The following is a 20156-nucleotide window of genomic DNA, read 5'->3' as shown; positions in this document are numbered from 1 at the left end:
ACAAACAAAGATATGAAGAGTTTGTTCGCAAAAACCGATAAGTCCATTTTTGCCAAATGGAGATATTTGCGATTAAAGGTCAAGAAAAATAAGGAGAATAATAAGAAAATTTTTGCTTCCTTTGACCATAACTTCAAAAATGTACCTTTATATGTAGTGACCAATATATCATTTAAAAGGTATTATTTTGTACTTTATGACAGAGACCGAACTTCAAAATCTTCAAAAATGGACTTATGGGTTTTTGCGAACAAACTCTTCATATATTCCATAAAGATAGACCTTCAACAGAAAGATGACTGTACTCAGTGCTGCTTTTGTAACAGCGCTGTTTTACAGAGGGGTACAAATATATAAGGGAAAAGCATACAAAGAAATATCTTGTAAGACATTATTTGGTAATTATGATGGCAGAACACGAGGAAGATCAGTGATAAATTTGAAGAGGTCACACTTGATTTTAATAAATTAATATCAAGCCAAGATCTGCCATGTCTTTCGGTCAGTATGTCTACCAGTATGTCCTTGTCTCATCCTCACGTTTTCAGGTAACCCTGACAACCGTCGGTTATGGAGACAAAACACCAGACTCCTGGTCGGGGAAACTTGCTGCCGCTGTCTTCGCCATCATTGGCATTTCTTTCTTTGCCCTTCCTGCAGTAAGTTTCTTTTATCTATTTTTTTTTTCAATCTAGAGAGAACCATAACCAGTGGCAGCTAGGATTAACACTCATGCATAAAATGTTGTGTAAAGCGGTGGCAGATCCAGAGGGGGGTGCACCGGGCACATGCCCCCTCTTTATTTTTTGTTAAAACAAAAGAAATAAAGAGAAAAAAATGGACGTGCATGTGCCCCCCCGTCCTTTGATTTTGTAAAGGTGCCTCCCCTTTACGGAATTCCAGGATCCGCCCCTGAGTGAAGCACCATTAGTTTTAGAAGAAACTTTCAATTTTTGTAAATTAGGTATAGCTCAGATTGCAAAGAAGTAGGTGTGATGTCATCACATTGTTGATAATATTTGCAGCATACTTCTTTCCCCTCACCCTATACACTCTTCAATTAGAAGCCTCTGGTTTCTGTATTGAAGCCCTTTTCTGCCCCATGTGACACTTAAAAGTCAATCATTCACAGGAAACTTACTTTAGATCAGATACGGCTATGTATGATAAACCTGTAATTTGTGCATGCTGTATGTTGTCAACGTTTTTGGGAACTTGACACTGAAAGGGGATTTTTAGACGAACATTTCAAAAATGTAAGCTACAATAGTCAGTCTTGCACAGGGTTTTGTCTGATTTTATTCATTTTACCTCACTCACTGTTTTTCTTATTTCAATTTCACATTTTGAATGAATTTGAACAAGAAATCATTCTAATACACAGTAATTATGAAGGTACATTCGAAAGTGGAAAGTAAAAAAGCAAAATGCACAACCTATATTGAAATATGGTAACATCTCACAGCTTCACATGCATATATCTCAAACAGAGCCAGCGATGCACGAGAGACACTGTGGGTTAGTGGATAAAAGACTGCATGTTCTCCATTGTGAGGTACATGGTTCAAGTCCCTCGACATGTGGCAGTTCTGTCCTGGGGCAAGACACTTTCTTCTCATTGCTTATATGTAAGCCATCAGAGGAGACTTTCACTGTTAGTCCTGTGGAAGCTTGCTCATGAGGATTAAATGCTTCCCTCATAGTCACCGCTTGAAATAGATTCTCTACAGCAAAAAAGTTTAAACATCTTTAAAAGTGGCTTCCATTGCCTGTGTGCAGTGGCGTAGAATATTGTCAGGATTTTACCATGAATACACTGTATCCCAGCAGAGGGCAACATAACAACAACAACAACAACAAGAAAAGCACCAGGCTGCATGACAAGAGATGTGTAGGCTTACAATTTTCCACAATGTTGACCTCTCACCCCCTAGGGTATCCTTGGTTCCGGTTTTGCTCTGCAAGTCCAGCAGCAGCAACGCCAGAAGCACTTTGCCCGCAGGCGCCATCCAGCTGCACAACTGATACAGGTGAGTTATAAATGGTAACCCTTGACCTCCAGAGGACCTCATCTAACATTTGCTCAAATAATTTTTCTTCACATTCTATTGCTCCATTGTGATTGCAAACAATACTGTAAAAGTGGAAATTTTCGCGGTGTTGAAATTTTCGAGCAACCAGAAGTTAGTGCGAAAATAAAAGCACGCCAATATTTGTGCATGCCATATTATCCAGTAGGTAATGTCCTGATTCCACAGAATTAAAAATATGCGAAATCCATCTCAACCGGTGAAGCACGAAAAATTGCTCACACGACAATATCCACTTTTACGGTAGATCAATTTGTGTGGTTGCACATTTTTAATAGTGACTATTTATGAAGGATTTTGATATTGGATATAGACCTATACACCTACAGCAATTTCCCAGACCATTTGTGTGTTCATCTGGCAATCCCTTGTCAAACATTTATATCAACATTTGTATAACTCTCTCTAATAAAACCTTCTGATTGAATACAAGTACATGTAAGACAAACCCATACAGGTGAGAAAAAATCAGCAATCCCACATGAATACTGTTATGGTGAAGATTTCATAATTGCTGTTTATTATGATGCGGTGTAAGTTTCGGGACAAAGTGCTCGTGAGGATCATGGTATACTAAGGGGTTCAGTTCCAAATCAATTTCTTTCTCTTGCTCTTTCTGTCTATCACACACACACACACACACACTCTTGATGTGAATTTTTTTCATGATCCAACAAAACGTTCTCTATCTCCTCCTAAAATAGTGTCTGTGGCGATGCTATGCAGCCGATCCGAACTCAAGCTCAACGGCGACGTGGAAACCTCATATCAAACCTGTACACAGTCCTACCACAGGAAGGTACATAGGGATCATTGACGGAGGTCACGACCCTATCCTCTCTCAAAGGGGGCAGGATCGATGACGTCAAGTGTGCCACAAAGTGTGGAATATTTCAGTGTTGATTATTTAGTAAATTTTGTACTTGTCATTGGAATTGTATGACAATGCTAATTTGGAAATGTTTGGGTGTAATATCAAAATATGTGCAAGAAATATTCATTTCCTTCAGATTATATGCATATTCCTATTCTAGTATTCTTTAAAGCAGGGCCGGTGCAACTGGAGGGGCAGGGGGCTGCCCCCCCCCCCCCCCATTTTTTTTTTTTGCATAATGCACATAGGAACATATAGGTTCCGACCATTTTGCCCCCCCCCCCCCCCCCCCCACTTTTGAAAACGCAGTAAACCAAATTACTGTTTCACATGAAACCTATTAAACAACAATAAGCCGTACAGCATTTATATACACAAGCATGGTGTTTTAGCAAACTCAAGCTGATATCAGTGTAGTTTCAATATAGGGTACTGGAAGTGATGATGTCACAGTCTTTTATTTTACAGCTTAGTGCTGGTTCAAAAAAAAAAAAACCTATCCTGACTCAATACTTCGGGCAGTAGGTTGGAACCAGGTACAAGCGTAGATTACAACTATTTTTTCTTCACAGATATTTGGACAATGTGAGGTTGTTTAGAACCAGTTCCCATAGTGATGAATGGCTATGATGTCATACTTTAGCACTCCATGCTGTAAATGAGAGACTATTAACATGTCAACTGATATTCCTCCTTCCTCTTCCATCACTACCACCGCCGCTATGAATCCCGAACCGTAGTTTCAGGTCAAACAACTTCATCTCGCGGCTGTCCATGAAGCGCAGCAACAATGCCAACAGTCCCATGATGCACCGCACCAGCGAGCGGCTGAAGAAGAGCTCCGAGCGCGACATCGACGATCCGGACCATGACGAGAAGAAGACGATGCTAAGCGTGCGGCTGAGCAACGGGAGCCACACGGGTACCTTTGGTGAGCAGGACTCGATGCGGTCCACTCGCAGTTTCCGCCACTCTCATCATCACCATCATGGCAAAGGTGCTAACACTTTCCCTCATCTTCTCTCATCATTTCATCTTCCATTCTCAAATCTGCATCAGCATGTATGACCCCACCCCCTTTTTTTATGGGGGTGGGATGGGGAGGGGAGTGGGTCTTGTACAGTAGTTAAAGGGACTGTACAGTACTGGTTGAGGTGAGGATTCAGGTTTATAACATTCCTAAGGGAGGTAATGAGAAACCTATGAAATATGAAAGAGCATGTAATTTTAAGAAGGATTCAACATTATTTGATGAAAATTGGTTTTCAAATGGCTGATATATCACAAAAAAAGTGATAATAATAAAAGACTACAGGCCACGCCATATTAGGATCTCTTTGTTTCACCTTGTCTTTGGATATCTCAGCCATTTCAAAACCGATTTTCATCAAATAGACTTTTGATTCCCTGTAGAATTGCATGCTCTTAATGAGGCTATTTTGGAGGGGATGGGGGTAAACCTTAGTTTTGTGGTTGTGGTTGTGTTTGTGCGGAAACTTTGGCGTCCAAACAAACAAAGAGAGAAATCATGTGTATAAGAAAAAACCAGAGGTTAACCCTTTCTTTGTCTTTGAGACAAATGTGTACAAATTCCACACACATACCTTTGGACAGGAGATTAGTGTAGCATGCAAGGGTTAAAGACATCAACTTCATACAAAGACTTTGCATTTGATGACTCCTTGTGTGGGACTACATTTCCTGCCACATGGTATATTTTCACTTATATGGATTGCAGAGGGCTGCGGGTATTATCTCCAACAGTGGCTTACTACGACATCATTTGTGAATTTGATTGATACAGATCGAGGGTTGAAATTTTGAAATGCTGTATTTGAAGTGGGCACAGGTTCTCACACCTATGCTCGTTGTAGGTGACTTTAATGATGTGCAAAGTGCATCCATGGTAATGAATCGCTTCTTACTTTCACTTGTTGCTGGAGAAGTGAAAGTTGGCTGTTGCTTGTTTTTACTTTTTCTTGTAAACCCTGATGGTAAATTAGCATGTGCCCACCTTCACAAAGAGAAGATAAATAAAGCAATGTGCTTATATGCAGATGCATTGATGCCGCATCCCTTTGCTAGAGAATGCAGGATGAAAGCATGGTGATGCCCCTTCCTTCAGATCCTGTCCTTCGTGGATCATCCTTTCTCCTCCCAGAAACCCAATTTGATTTGAAGTCATGGTGCCCCCTGGATCTATATATGCAAATTGATATGACCCATCACCCACAAACCCTGACAAACAGTCATCAAATGCCAACTGTCTGATTCTGGAATATGTTGTCATTATTTTCCTGATTTCAATCTTCAAGTACCAATGATGATAGCCTGACAGAATTTCCAAAACCAACCACAATGACACCAAGATATTGGTCCATCAGATTCTGTCGTGCAAAATTTTGATAAAAAAGGTTTTTAGAATTAAGGTGGGGTCACATATTCAAGAGAATATTCATGTCAACTAAATGGGTCCAGTCCAAAGTTGTAATTATGATTCATAGACACCAAAAAGTTTCCAATTTCAGAATATTCTTAGAAATGTGAAATTCAGAGGAGAGGAAGCTGAGATGGTTAATTCTCAGATTTTGGGATAAATATCTTCTTTTTTTTTCTTTTACTGTGAAGCCAAATTATCTGACTTTGCATTGTATTCAACTTTGATGTGTTAAACTTGATAAGTTTGACAGTGATGATGGCCCGGGTCTTTGTGTACTCTGATAAGGCGTGTGCCAGAGACCTAATAATGTCGGTCAGTTTCACCACCTGAGAGAACTCTCATAGCCACTGTGCCTGATAGTCCCATATTTGGCCGTTAGTGAGATTAAAAAAATGTATGGCACCATCAGAAGTATTTATAACTTTAGATCCCTTCAGTAAACCAAGAAGCAGGTGTATGGCCCCACCCTGACTTCAAAGAGAGTTACAATATCTTGGATTCAAAAGGTCCAAGGAGAAGGAAACCTATAAATGTGAAATGAGGGAATACAGCAAGTACATAGTGGAATTAACACATCAGTGAAGTTTGAGTAAAGTCAGACAATCCATTCAAAAGTTATGTATTACAAGTTGTGAAGTTTCTATGCAGTCATCACTGGATGAGAATGCAACTACTCTCTATGGCATCACGTATGGACGATTAATAAAACATATCTTCACCTTCCTAGCATGATAAAAGAGCACTTGACTTGCCTCTTTCAGAAAGAAGGGGGATAATATTACCCTTAACATATGTTAGTAACATGTTGAGGGAATGTGTACTTTCATGATTTTTTTTTTTTTTATTCTCTTCATAATCTTTTTATTTCGTTTGACATCTGTGACATAACGAACTGTAGTAGTCTTCTTAACCAGCGATGGCTGCACAGAAATTCTTGACTTTTCAAGAGATTGTCTGATTTTCGTCAGACTTCACTGATGTGTTTTACTAGTATTGCTGCATTCACTCAGTCCACATTAATTTAGATTTCTTTCCCCTTACATTCTAAAAAGATGTCAGATTAACCTGCTGGTGAATCAAGATACACCTTCCTGAAATTATGATATGAGATTTACTATATTTTTTCAGGGTTTTCTTTTTACTCATAGGTCAAGAACATTTATTTCCAGCAAATATATATAAGTACAGGTAACATACAATCAATTTGAAAATGCTGGGGGCACATCTGTAGAAGTAAAAAAGCTTGTGATAAGTGTGCTCTTAACATAAATGAATATGATATAGGTTATCTACAGACAATATGGTTCAATAAACACCAGTGAACAGGTTGATAGAAGGAAAATTTTGGAGCACTACCATTAAGTAATGCATTTCATAATATGTCATATTCAGTTTGATATAGCTTTGGGCCTGTGCTGTCCAACTACAATTCAATTACAATTGGCAATCCGATAATAGCACATGAGGATGACACAATCAAAGAGAAATTTTTAAATACATTATTTCTTAAAGCGCCAGAAGTGCCAGAAATTGTGACAGTCTCTTGAAGATTTCCTTTTAAAGAGTGACGCAAAGAGCAAAAGGGTGTTTGTCATTGCCTTGAAATGAAAGTAATAATATGAAATGCGTGTTAAGATCAATAGAGCTGTTTTCTACATTGGTGCAGATTTGATTTTTCCACTCCTGAGTCATCAGTACATTCGTCATGTGATGGTAACATCTTTACATCAAGTCAGTCTTTTCCATCGAGCTATTTCTTCTCTATCTATACCAATCATCTATTCCACTGGTCATCAAATGGCATACTAACAACTTACCATGTAACATACCAAATACTGAATATATGCATAAATTGCATGTTCTTTTCTATCTGAAATGACTCCTTTTCAATGCATGTACATGCATGAAACTTATTTCACATGATACAGACTAATTCTTTGATGTAAGGAGGGTTATGGGTCAAAGGTCATTATGTTCCTTGAAGTTATCTATATGATAGTGCTGTATATTAGTATATTAGTATATTAGTATATTAATATATTAGTATATTAGTATATTAGTATATTAGTATATTAGTATATTAGTATATTAGTAACAGCAGGTATACACAAGCTCTCTTGGTTGATTCCTTGGGCAAATTTCATATACCGATAGTTGCTGAAGTGTCTTCCACTGTATATGCCATATATTTCATAGGGTGTAATATTTTGAGAATTAAGAATTGAAAGACATTTTGCAAGTGGTTTAATCTGCAACCGAGAACCACATTCAAAGATTGAATGAGGAATATCATCACTTTTCAAGGGGAAAAAAGCAATTTATGACCTTTGCTATGATTATACTGTACATTCTATTTGAACTGTGGGAGTTGATATTTTTTGTTAGTTGCTAATTCCACATACAAGTGAGTATTGGTGAAATCTGGAAAAATAAAAACACTGTGAAATATACCGCATATACAGTAATTAGAAGTGCTCATTCCTAACCTAAACATCTCTTCATGTCAAATGTCTTTAGATCAAGTCTCTCTTTTGAATGGATGCAGTCCTAGTAAAGTGATATGATTGGATATATGCATGCTCATATTTGTAGTGGATCTCAGTGCACGTATGACCTGGTAGTATATTATAGAGGATATATGATTGCATGTATATGGCACTTGTTTTTATCTCAGTAGTGTATATCCAGATATGGCAGGTCTTTACAGTTGATCCATCAAAATTTGTGCATGAATTTTGTACATCTATATAGTTGATGTTTTTGGTCTTATCACTTCTTTCCATTTTCATTGTGCATCATGTGAAAGCTGAAACCATTGCAATTTGCAAATCAAAATTAATATAATAACTTCTGTATTAGCATATTGGCCTCTTCGACCCCACAAAATATCTCCAAAATGAAAACAAAAATTTCTCCTTTGATTTTTGCAAATAGTCCATCTAATATGGCTTGGTGGTGGTGTTTTGTTAACCTTGTTATGGTAATTGCTTTCCCAAAACAGCCACATAAGAGGGTGTAACAACCTGCATTTTCTTTTGCAAGAAGGTTTGTGATGTGCTCCTGTGGATATTTTCAATATCTTGATGCAAAGACTTTGGCACAATAGTACTGAATGTTTGCATGCTACAAACTAGCAAGCATGTGTTCTGCACTAAGCATGAGTGAAAGATGGAATGCATATATAGGCCCCATGGGAAATTATTCCACTTAAAATTGCATGTTTTGAAAAGGAGAATTCTGGGGAAAATTTTTGCAGTGTCTCAGTTGAAACAACTTTTAAAAAATGGTAACTTGTAATATAAGAAGTTTGGAAACCAAAGCATCAGCCATTTTGTCTCAATCTTTTTAGCCAGGCATTGACTATAGGACGCTTTTTGTAGTGTCCATGGTTGTCACTGACAAAATGAGATTTTGTGGAAGAAAAAACAAACAATTTCTTCAATCTCTTTCTCATACGCTACAGCTGTATTTGCAGTTATAGTACCCATTTGTGATTCTCCGTGTTTGTAATAGGCTGACACTGTTAATTCCATTGTATTCTGTATCCATTTTTGGACACTACAACTTTTTCTTGTGTGTTCCTTGTATGCCTCCCTCTTGTGGTGATGGTTAGATAACTGAGAAGAATCATATTATGAGATTGACTTCATTATTTCTATGCCTCATTCTCTGAACAAACTTATCCCCTTCTTCTAGAAGTGGTTAGAAACATTCCTACAACTGTTGTGTGTGATTTGTGTATTTACAAGTTGTTCCTTTTCCAATATATTCATGTTAGGTATGGATTAAATGTGAGTACCTTTTTTGGTGGAGGTATACGTTATGTAATGCAGACAAATCATTGGATTGAAATGTTTTAAAAATGGGATCCCATTGCTACTAAGCAACTAGTTTCTTTGGTTCGATTTCTTGTTGTGAGGCTTTATCTCCTTAAGATGCAATCATATCGCAGCAATGCATGATATAGTGTCATGATATGCCTGGCATATTTCATGGTTAAGCAGAAAATTCCATGGGTAAAGAATGATAAACGTGCATCATAATCAAATATCAAGCTTCCATTTGAGTTTATATTTCATTGTAATATACATTCAATAGGTCTGAAAGATTAACCAAACTGTTCATGTTACCACTTGTAGCCTTCATAGATATTATTTAGGATTTTTTTTTTTTTTTTTGCTTTTAGAGTTCTGTCACGTATTATTGCTAGCTCCCCAAGTAGCTTATTATAATGAGACTTACATTTGCAGTAGACTGGTTGTAGAGAGAAATTCTCAGGATGTTACAGCAGATTACACAACTACTAGAAAAACTGTACAGAGCCGCTCTCAAAGTTTGTAAATTGTTAACATTGTTTTAGGTGTGTAGCTGGTAATGCAAAAGGTCTTTGATGTCGCTTTTCTTATTCATTCCGATGTATGTTTGATTATTATTGTTGTAGATGAGGTTGAGGAACCGGTTCGCGTCACCAAACTCACCGAGGCTCACAAGAACGCGATAAGGGCCGTGCGCAAGATCAAATACTTTGTGGCGCGGCGGAAATTCAAAGAGGCATTCCGGCCGTACGATGTGAAGGACGTCATTGAGCAATATTCGTCGGGCCACGCGGACATGCTTGCCCGAATCAAGAATCTTCAGTCAAGGTGAGGAGATGAAAGAGACAAAATTAAAGCAATCTTTTTAAATGTATTCCAGTAAAATTGTTCTGAACATTCTGCATCCTTCTGAATCATGTCATGCTAAAGTCACCTGCTCAACAGTTTGTTTAGTTTGGTAACCAGAGTGCCCCTCAAAATGATTGCTAGATGCTCCATAAGGACTGAAAAGTCTGCGAACAACTTGACTGTATACCTTGCTTAACTTTTCTTGTAGACAGAATGATTAGAATAAGTTGTTAAGTCAATAATTTAATACTACAGTGACATTTATTCCTGGCTATACTTGATAGTGATGGCATGAATTTTCACAAATTTTTTCAGACTTCAGTGTTTTTTCTCCTCTGCTTGACCATCACTTTTCATCATATTTGAATTATCATGTGCACTCTCAAAAAGAATAAAAGAAAGGAAAAGATTATGTAAATTTGGCTCTAGCTGTGTCATAAAGTGAGCATAAGAAAGTTGAATAAATTAAAGAGGGTAATTTCCCTAGGTAGTGCTATTGTCTTTCATTCATCTGCAGATGAAATATCAAGAATCTATCCTAATTACCATGATTAGAAATGTTGGAATTAGTCAGCAACTCTTTTCAGCCATAGAACATATGCAGTAAATGTTTCTATATATACCAAACATAATATATGCAGTATATGTTCCATCTCCCTGCTTTGAGCTTTTGTTGAGTGCATCAAAACAATTGTGTATGATAGTTCACACTGTAAATGCTCTGAGTATATCTTGTAGTCTACAACTTGTGATACTAGAAGTGAAACATGCTCACAAAGCTCACCTAGAATGGTGAATGGTATAAATAATCACTTTATGCTTTAAGTATTATAACACTCTCTGTCAAAATTGAGATGCTGCAAGTTCAAAGATAAATGAGTATCACACTGTTTCATTCAAGTATGGGCAGCTGTCCATCATGTTTGAGTCATTTTTCCATTATGTATGATGTCTGCACATGCAGGTTAGACCAGATCCTGGGCAAATCAGGCTTAGAGAGGCGGAAAGGTCGCGGCGCCGGCGACCTGGAACTTTTTGACCCCAATATCAGTTTGCTGTCCAGGGTGGTGAAGGTGGAGCGGCGAGTGACTCTCATTGACCGCAAGCTGGACATGCTGATTGAGCTGTACCGGGACGAGAGGCACGCCAAGACCGCATCGGAGGGGGGCAAGGAAGAGGAGGACCACTCTCAGGAGTCCGACCCAGCCCCGAGGGGGTTCATGAGACGGCGAGGGTGGGGCTCGTACCACCAGCGGCCCCGAGAACCTCCACCCCCGCGGGCGGAGTCGTCGGACACCTCGTCGGCGACGTCGCCGGCCGACCCCACGTCCACATCGCCGACCGCCATCCAGAAGCTGTCGTCGTCGTCGTCGCAGCCGAGCCTGGTTGAGGACGACAAGCAGGTGCTCGGGATCAAGACGTCGCACTCGCAAAGCGACATCCAGGGCAGCGACGCGGGCTCCGTCCACTCCCACGACCGCATGAGTGACTCGACCCTGCGGGCGGAGGGGAGCCCGCAGTCCAGCGAGCGGGACCTCGAGAGCGACGTGTGCAACCCGGCAACCAGCGACCAAGACATTCCAATACCCAGCATGCCTCCACGATCACCTGATACTGTCTCGTACAGTAGCAGTCGTCTCTCGAGCGCCGGAAGCTCTTCGGCGCTAGACAGCGAGACAAGAATCTAAGTTTATTGGGAGGATATCTTTCTCCCTTCTTTTTTTCCTCACATATGTTTGCGGGTTTTGAGCAGAGGGTGTTCATGTAGTGTGAATGGGTATGAGTCAATCATATTGTCAGAGAATATGCATAAATGAGGCTGCAAGTGTATCTAAATGTGCGTGCATTTATTGATGTATGTATGTATGTATGTATGAGTGAATGCATGTCAAAAGGACTGTACATTAATCCCTGTGGTACAGGATTAATACACATAACTGAAACCCTATGTGCCCCACCCTAGGAGGACTATGCCTGTATTGCAAAGGGGGATTATATCTTAGCCCTGGCATGCGAAGCACCAACAATTTGCAGCTTACAATACGTACAGTTACCATGGCAACATACGGACGGCAACCAGGTCAAGTGCAATCGTGTGATTATGGTGGCTATATTAGCTGCCACTGTTAAAACTTCCAGTGATTTTGTGTCTCGTGGAGAAAAGCGCCCAAACTTGGTGTGTGTGTGTGTGTGTGTGTGTGTGTGTGTGTGTGTGTGTGTGTGTGTGTGTGTGAAACACTGTGGCATTAAGTAAATAAAAATTGGTAAGAACAAAAGAGCAATCCTCCTTTTGGAATCTGCATTTCACTACAAGTATGAGTGCCAGAATTGAACATGCTCTCCTTGTATGGGGAATCAATGCCGTCTGATCATTGTATGTTCATTTCTGACTCACTGTTTCATTTTTTCTTTTAGAATATGGCAGTATTATCCTAATATCAAAAGATTATCACAAGGTTGGCAAGGATTAAAATCTTATGGGTATTGCAATATTTTGCTGGTAACATATCTAATCCTGTCGGGCAGTTTGACTTATATTGTGTGGTGTTTTTTTCATCATTGAATACATCAATTTACAGTATAAAATGTAATGGACAAGCAAATGCTGTACCCAATGTATAATAAGCGGCAATTACATTGTATAAAGGGGGCCAAAAGATGTAGCAAGTATTCATACAAAATATTCTAATCTTTGATGTTATGACATAAATGATTTTGATCTTACTAGTAGTAATATCCTGGTAGAAGCGTGCACTTTATTACCAGTTTATTCCGTGTTTTCTTCACATATTTTTTTTTCTGCATAATTATGTTATAGTATGTGCAATTCTATAGAACTGATTACTCAAAACCGTTTCTTCTTAAATGTTTAACATCTTTGTAATTAAAAATGGTAAAACTTCTTAAAATTGCATTCCTTTTGCAAGCTCTTTCAGCATCTAGCAAATTTAGACAGTTAATGGCCAGGACTAATGACAGAAATCTATGCAGAACTGCATCCCCACATGCATATTTAGCAAACCTATCAGCACAAACTTACAAGCTGCAGTCACACTGGCAGCACTTTGCGATGTTAAGTTCTCGAAGTTTAGCCATTGTAACCACAAACTTTCCAAACACCTCTAGCAAAGCTTCTCATGAAACTTCCCACTAAAAGTAGGGAAATTTCCCCAAACCAGCCCACAAATCTTGATGAAATTTGTGCAGTCTGGATGTATGCAACTGAAATTTCGTGAAGTTTGTCACATGACAAGCCTGTTTGCAGTGCTTCCGAAGCACGCGCTCATTTGAATGTACATTTGTGCATTCTTTACATAACAATCATTAACTATCAGATGGCATGTGCTTTCCTCTTGTAGTTGTACATGGGCACCAGAGACCCTTACTTCAGGAACTGAACCTCTGAGAAGTTTTAACTGCTAGTGTGAACGGATGAGCAAACTTCGCAAAGCGTAACATTCTCAAAGTTAAACTTCTGGAAGTTTTACCAATGTGACTGTGGCTATACGAAAGCTGTAGTTGCGTTCTCACAATTAGCATACACTGCCTCTATAGCGAGCCACATACAAGAAGTCAACGTGTGGTTTAATTTGATTCAATTGAGTTCATTCACCTGCTTTTTGAAGCTCTCTCCTTTTTCCTCTGAATGCTCCAGGCATCTTTCAAGCAGTCACAGATTATGCAAGTTTAGGGAAACAAACAAATTAACAAATAAATAAACCATTAAACAAACTACACTTACACACTAAAGCACAAATTATTCCAAACTGCCACCATTTGTCCATCTGAAATAAGAAAACATGAGCAATACTACAGAATAGTATTTTAATTCCTGCACTGCATCCATATGATATTGTATGTTGCTATCGCCTCCTGCTGAATGTTGTATTTGGGGAATGGATGGTTGTATTTTTGTTTCTTGGAATATATTCCTCAAAAACAAGAGCATCTCCAGTATATGTAATGAATTAATTGAAGTATGGTGTTCCATGTTTTACAGCTGTCTGTCTCTTTCTTGTGATGTATTGTGGTATTTTGTTTGCACTGTGAAGCATGATTCCACATCACAGGACTGTAGATCAGTCTTTAAAGAGATGGTACAGTTTGGGTTAAGATGGAGCGTAAGGTTTCTAACATTTTTTGACAACTTTTTGTGACAATGAGAAACCTGGTGTGAGTTTCTTCAGTTTGTCGCCCTCTACAAATTTAATTTGTAGAGGGAGACAAACTGAAGAAACTCACACCTGAACCTTCCCCCCTCTGAATAATATCTTCTTTCATTTAATGAGAAACCTCTTTTGAAACGTGAAAGAGCATATATTTCTGAGAGGAATTCAAAGTTTATTTGATGAAAATTGGCTTTAAAATGGCTGAGATATCCAAATACAAAGTGATCCTAATTAAAGAGGAAACCCAGTCCAAATATTAGTTTGTCTGATAAAAGAGAATAAATGTTTACGAGTTCAATGGTAAAAATTTGACTGAAATTGGATGAAAAATAGGGAAGTTATGAACTTTTGAAGATTAAATTTGATAATTTCTCCAAAACAGTTCATGTACAGTGGGTATGAATGTGCAAATGAGTGACCTAACCATGTCATACCCTCACAATTTTCCATTGATCGTGTACAAAAAATGACGACAATTCAATGTTTCTGTCATTGAAGTCTGAAACATGACGTTATTCCTAGTTTAATAACTTCAGAACAGTGATCAGTTAGATATACCAGGATTTGAGCCTTGGGCATAATTGCGTTAGAATGAAAAACTGGAAATTTCAAAATTTATGTACAAACTATATGGTAAGTTGTGAGGGAATGACATGCTCACTTTGCCATTTGCATATTCATATTGACTGTTCAAGAACTGTTTCCCCCTAAAATAGCAAAACTTCGAAATGTCATAACTTCCTTATTTTTTCATCCGATTTCGAATGAATTTATACTGTTGAACTCATAACATTTTACTTGTCCTTATCAAATTAACTTATATTTGGACTGGATTTTCCCTTTAAAGGTGGGAACCACCTGTTATTGGGATTGCTTTGTTTTACTTTGTTTTTGGATATCTCAGCCATTTCAAACCCGATTTTCGTCTAATAAACTTTGAATTCCTCTTACAATTGTATGCTCAAATGATTTTACATCTCATCAAGTGGTTTCTAGAAGTATCTTGCAAAAAGTTAAAAGCTGAATCCTCACCTCAACCACTGCTATACTCTCCATTTTACAGAAGGGGAATCAGCCAAAATCTATAGTACTTTGGAGACAGTTATATTTAGTAGTAATTCTTATAAGATTACTCTACTGAAATTGGCCATTGAAGGTATTTCGAAACAAAAGCATTGCAACAAACAAGGACAGTTAGAAAAATGTCTGAAGAAATAAGACATAGCATTTGCAGGGTATTTGGGTACAGGTAATTATCGGTAAAGTTGCAACAAGATAACAGATTATTTTGATGATGTTGGTCTGGTAAAAGTTTTTGAAAGTTAAAGCCATGTAAGCAAATAGTAGATGTTTTGGCATTGTCACTTAACACACTACAGTTTTTGTGTTGATGCTGATTGACCAATGTCATAAGAGTGCAAATAGTGAATGGTCATAAGTGTCATGGTACAAGATTTCACATGAGGTGAAAGATAGAGGCGCTCTATTCAACGAGGTGACGCCAAGTTGAATAGTGCACCTCATCTTTCACGGAGTGCAAATCTTGTTCCATTGCATGAGTAGAGACCATACACTATTTGTTTTATAAAACACCTCAGATGTCAACAGATGTGGTCCACACAGATTCTTGAATTTAGTGCAGAAATGGCCACCATTTTTTTTTTTTTGTGAAAGGCGAATGAGCAGCACAGTCACAAGTCAGTAGTGTGTGAAACCGATCAGTTGAAGTTGTTGACAGTAAAATGAGTGACTGAATGCGCGACTTGTAACTGTTGAGTGCAGGAGGCAAAGATGTGTTTATTGTGACATCAGAGCCGTGCAGTGGAACAAAACCTACAAGTTGATCTTGAGTTTAACAAAGGAGTCAATGGAAATTGGTGACATAGGTCAGCCGTGCGATGGCCATTTTTACTCAAACAAACTTGCACAGCCAACAATAGCAATGTGCAGTGGTACTTTTAACTGCATCTCACGTGATGGATAATCGACTGATCGGATAGCTATATTCTTTTTTAGGTGTTATAAATCTGGCTTATCACAGTAGGGTGAAATATTAGGTGAATATTTGGATGTCCTTTCTTGAGCTGGACTCTATGTTTGAGCCAGTAAGCTGGATGTATTGAGATTCAGCTGCTTGATCAGGCAAGTATTTTTAAAGCCAATGAAAGCTACTCTGTGTCTACACCTGGTCATAATACACATTCTCTACAGGGGGTTGCTGGGATGTAGATGGAACTGTGCAGAATCCTAAAAAGACATTAAAAAAGAACAACAGGGAATGATTAAAGAAAGAAATAAAGGTGTGAAATCATGATAACTATGACAGAGAGAGGGAAAAAGTATTTTTCATGATGCATGCAACTTTGATCTCACATTTCCACAAGTTCCATATAAAGCTTATTAACTCTTCTTCAACCAATTCATATGTTTTTGGTTTTTGTTATCTTGTAGAACAATTTCTTTATGCCAAGGTCCAAGACTTCTCCAAGATATAAACTGCTTGTGAAAAACAATTCCATGCAAAAACTCTACTTCACCTACACTTTTATCTTTACCCATCATCTCTCATGTTTAGTTCCTATTAGGGAATATTAATGGAATATGATATGCCTTTGTCCTTTCTTATCAATATCCATATGATTGCTTGTAGTAGAAATCTGTATATGCTCTCTTAACATTTTCACAATTTTAACTTGTTGGTTCTATTTCTCTGATGCCAGTATTTACTAGTCATTGAAGGGTTCATCCTGTGCATTTTGAGATGATATGGAAAAGATAATTATGATAAATTGTTGTGAAATTTTAAAGTGGTAAAAGCAGGGGCGTATATATATTCGCTCTGTGAGAATTTATGTATGGGAGCAGTATGGTACAACATCCATGTATTGATGTTGTTTTGGCTGCTCGCATTGCAGCATTAAATAGTGTGTGAAAATCTTCACTACTCTATCTGCTTTCAAAGTCCAAACAAACAGTTGAAGATATGGACTGGCCTTGAGGGGGATACAACATTTATTGCATGAACTAGAATTATATTCCCCTCATCTTCAACTCGGGCAGTAGGATTCTATGGTGAGGGCAATTAATGTTGTATCCCCCCAAAGTAGCCAGTCCATGTCATTGTTATTTCCTATTTCAGGCATTTTGAGCAGTAATAGATACAGCCACAATTTAAACTTTTTGCAACTTCCCAATAAGAAATAATTTCCACTCGGCGCCAGCTTGAGCTCAACACGCAGTCACACATACACTTACACACAGCAGAAGGCAGCTGCAGCAATCGACCTCTTTTTTTATGAGTTAACATGGGAATTTGCCCTCTGACGCAAAACTCTCATCAACGGCAAATTTTCAAGTGCCCAGATGCTATATTCCTCTCTATCTAAATCCTGTAGGCATTTGTAAAAGATAGGGACATAAAGGTCCAGTTTACCTTTGGGAGCAGTGAATTTAAAAATGTTCAACATATCACTTTTGATGCATATGTGTGTAGGTCAGTTGTATCACAAAACGTCATACCATACAAAATGTTTGCAATAAAGCTTAAGGAGATATCACTATTTTTCTCAGTAAACCATAGCTTTAGATGGTTAAGCCTGGAAACATTTTTATTATACCTATTGTTCACATTCTGTATATTTAACATCGATTATACTGGTATGAATTTTTACATTGGTTGTTTCTATCCCTAACTCACATTTTAGAACTATTTTGAAGTGGTAATGCTGGTCTTTTGTTCCATCTGCAAATGGTAAATTATGCCTTTAAGAAATATACCCCTTTTTTTCCTGCTAGCACTTGAAACGAGGGGACTACAATTCTGTAGACCCGCAGCTCAGATATCTGAAATGGGTAATAATTCGAAATATTTCAAGGAAACAGAAAAATGGAGACTTTGACTATGGAAGAGATATAAGATGGAAATGTGGTTGGATCATAAAAGTTGTCTTTGGAATTCATGAAAAAAATATATACATTGCAGATATCATCAGTTAATTTTACTTACTTCCAAGGTGCATAGAATATTGCAGATGAGGCAGATGGTTTAATTGATGCAGTTGTGTCATTTTTATAGTGATATTTGTGTGTGTTTAAAAAGAGTTTATCATCAGCGTACACTTTCATTCAACTCACAAAAGTGGAGCGAATATCCTGTATTTTGTTAAGACACTGAAATACGCACAGAGTATGTCCTGGTGTCTGTGTGTGTGTGTTTGAAGGGGAGGGAGTGTGTTAGGAATGTGTAGATGTGTGTGCATGTGCTTGTGTGACTGTGTGGGTGTTGAGTGTGTAAAGATCACGCAGTTTTGACGAGGCATGAGTGAAAAGGTCCAGTGGGAAAGGAATATCAAAGAAAAAAAAACAAGATTTTTAGCACACAAAGATGGAATGTGTGTATCAGGCCCATATGAAAATATCCTCGATATCAATAACTGCCATTACGGTATACTGTGGGTGGGAGAAATCAGAATGTGAAATCAATTAGTGAATGTTGCCGACAAACTAACTTCAGAAATAGATAAGAGTACCATGTGCGTATACATCTTTTTCAAATTTCCTTGTTACAAAACCTCCTCCTCCCCCAGTAACATTGGGTTCTCTTCCATTTCAAAAATCAATGGTGATATTCCCAGGAAAAAGGAAAATGAGATCATAATTATAGTAAATTCGGAGAGCAACATTTAAAACAGAGAAAAAAAATGGTGTCTCATATAGGAAGGTTTCTTCAGTTTTCTGTTGTGTTAGATATCCATGTCATTGAATTGGCTTGTGGCGGGCACAGTTCTTTAGAGGGGGAATCTAGTCCAAATATAAGTTGGTCTGATAAAAAAAGTAAAGTCTTATGAGTTCAATGGTAAACATTTGACTGTAATTGGATGAAAAATAGGGAAGTTATGAAATTTTGAAGTTTTGCCAATTTCTCCAAAACAGTTCTTGTACAGTGGGTATGAATGTGCAAATGAGTGAGCTAACCATGTCATAACTTCACAATTTTCCATTGATCTTGTAAATGACGAAAATTCAATGTTTCTTTGTCATTGACGTCTGAAACATGATGTTATTCCTGGTTTAATAACTTCAGAGTAGTGATCAGTTGGATATACCAGGATTTAAGCCTTGGGCATAATTGCGCTTGAATGAAAAACTAGAAATTTCAAAATGTCATGTACAAACTACATGTACTGGTATACTTAGTATGGCAAGTTGTGAGGGAAATTTGCATATTGAATTTGATGGTTCAAGAACTGTTTCCTGAAAAATTAGCGAAACTTCAAAATGTCATTACTTCCTTATTTTTCACCTGATTTCGATCAAAATTTTACCCTTGAACTTATAATATTTTGTTCTTTCTTATCAGACCAACTTACATTTGGACTTGATTTCCCCTTTAAAGGACAAGTTCACCTTCACAGACATGTAGGTCGAGTGAATGCAGCAATATTAGTAAAACACATCAGTGAAAGTTTGAGGAAAATCAGACAATCCGTTCTAGAGTTATGAACTTTTGAAGTTTCTGCTCCATGAAGGCTGGATGAGAAGACTACTATAGCTTGTGATGTCACATGAGTACAACGATATAAAGAAAATATAAAGAAAAATTCAACATATTTTCATTTTCCTCGCTTAATAAAGGGTCTTTTGACTTCCCTCTTTCAGAAGGCATGGCGAATAATATTACCCTTAACATACATCCGTGACAAGTTGAGGAAATGTACACCTTTTTCAAAAAGTAACATTTTGTGAAATTCTCTTTTTATTTTCTTTATGTCGTTGTACGCATATGACATCATACACTGTAGTAGTCTTCTCATCCAGCAGTAATTGCGCAGATACTTTAAAAATTCATAACTTTTGAACGGGTTGTCCGATTTTCCCCAAACTTTCACTGATGTGTTCTACTGATATTTTTGCGTTCAC

The 20156-nt window shown here is 37.9% G+C and overlaps 1 protein-coding gene across 3 annotated transcripts in view; it reads left to right on the top strand.

Moving 5' to 3' along the window:
- Positions 1 to 13178, top strand: part of LOC139711151 (potassium voltage-gated channel subfamily KQT member 1-like) — a 321837-nt gene extending 308659 nt beyond the window's left edge. For all 3 annotated transcript variants that reach the window (XM_071623068.1, XM_071623069.1, XM_071623067.1), the window contains 6 exons: positions 549 to 659; positions 1935 to 2030; positions 2795 to 2889; positions 3705 to 3961; positions 9846 to 10047; positions 11033 to 13178. In XM_071623068.1, coding sequence (XP_071479169.1) covers positions 549 to 659; positions 1935 to 2030; positions 2795 to 2889; positions 3705 to 3961; positions 9846 to 10047; positions 11033 to 11756 — 1485 coding nt within the window. In that variant the 3' untranslated portion in view covers positions 11757 to 13178. The remainder of the gene's footprint in view (positions 1 to 548; positions 660 to 1934; positions 2031 to 2794; positions 2890 to 3704; positions 3962 to 9845; positions 10048 to 11032) is intronic.
- The last annotated feature ends 6978 nt before the right edge of the window (positions 13179 to 20156 follow it).

Source organism: Diadema antillarum, unplaced genomic scaffold (genome assembly GCF_040938485.1).
Source record: "Diadema antillarum isolate AM-2024a unplaced genomic scaffold, OU_Dant_1.0 seq00001619_RagTag, whole genome shotgun sequence".
NCBI lineage: Eukaryota > Metazoa > Echinodermata > Echinoidea > Diadematoida > Diadematidae > Diadema > Diadema antillarum.
This window is presented reverse-complemented; position numbering and strand designations above follow the sequence as displayed.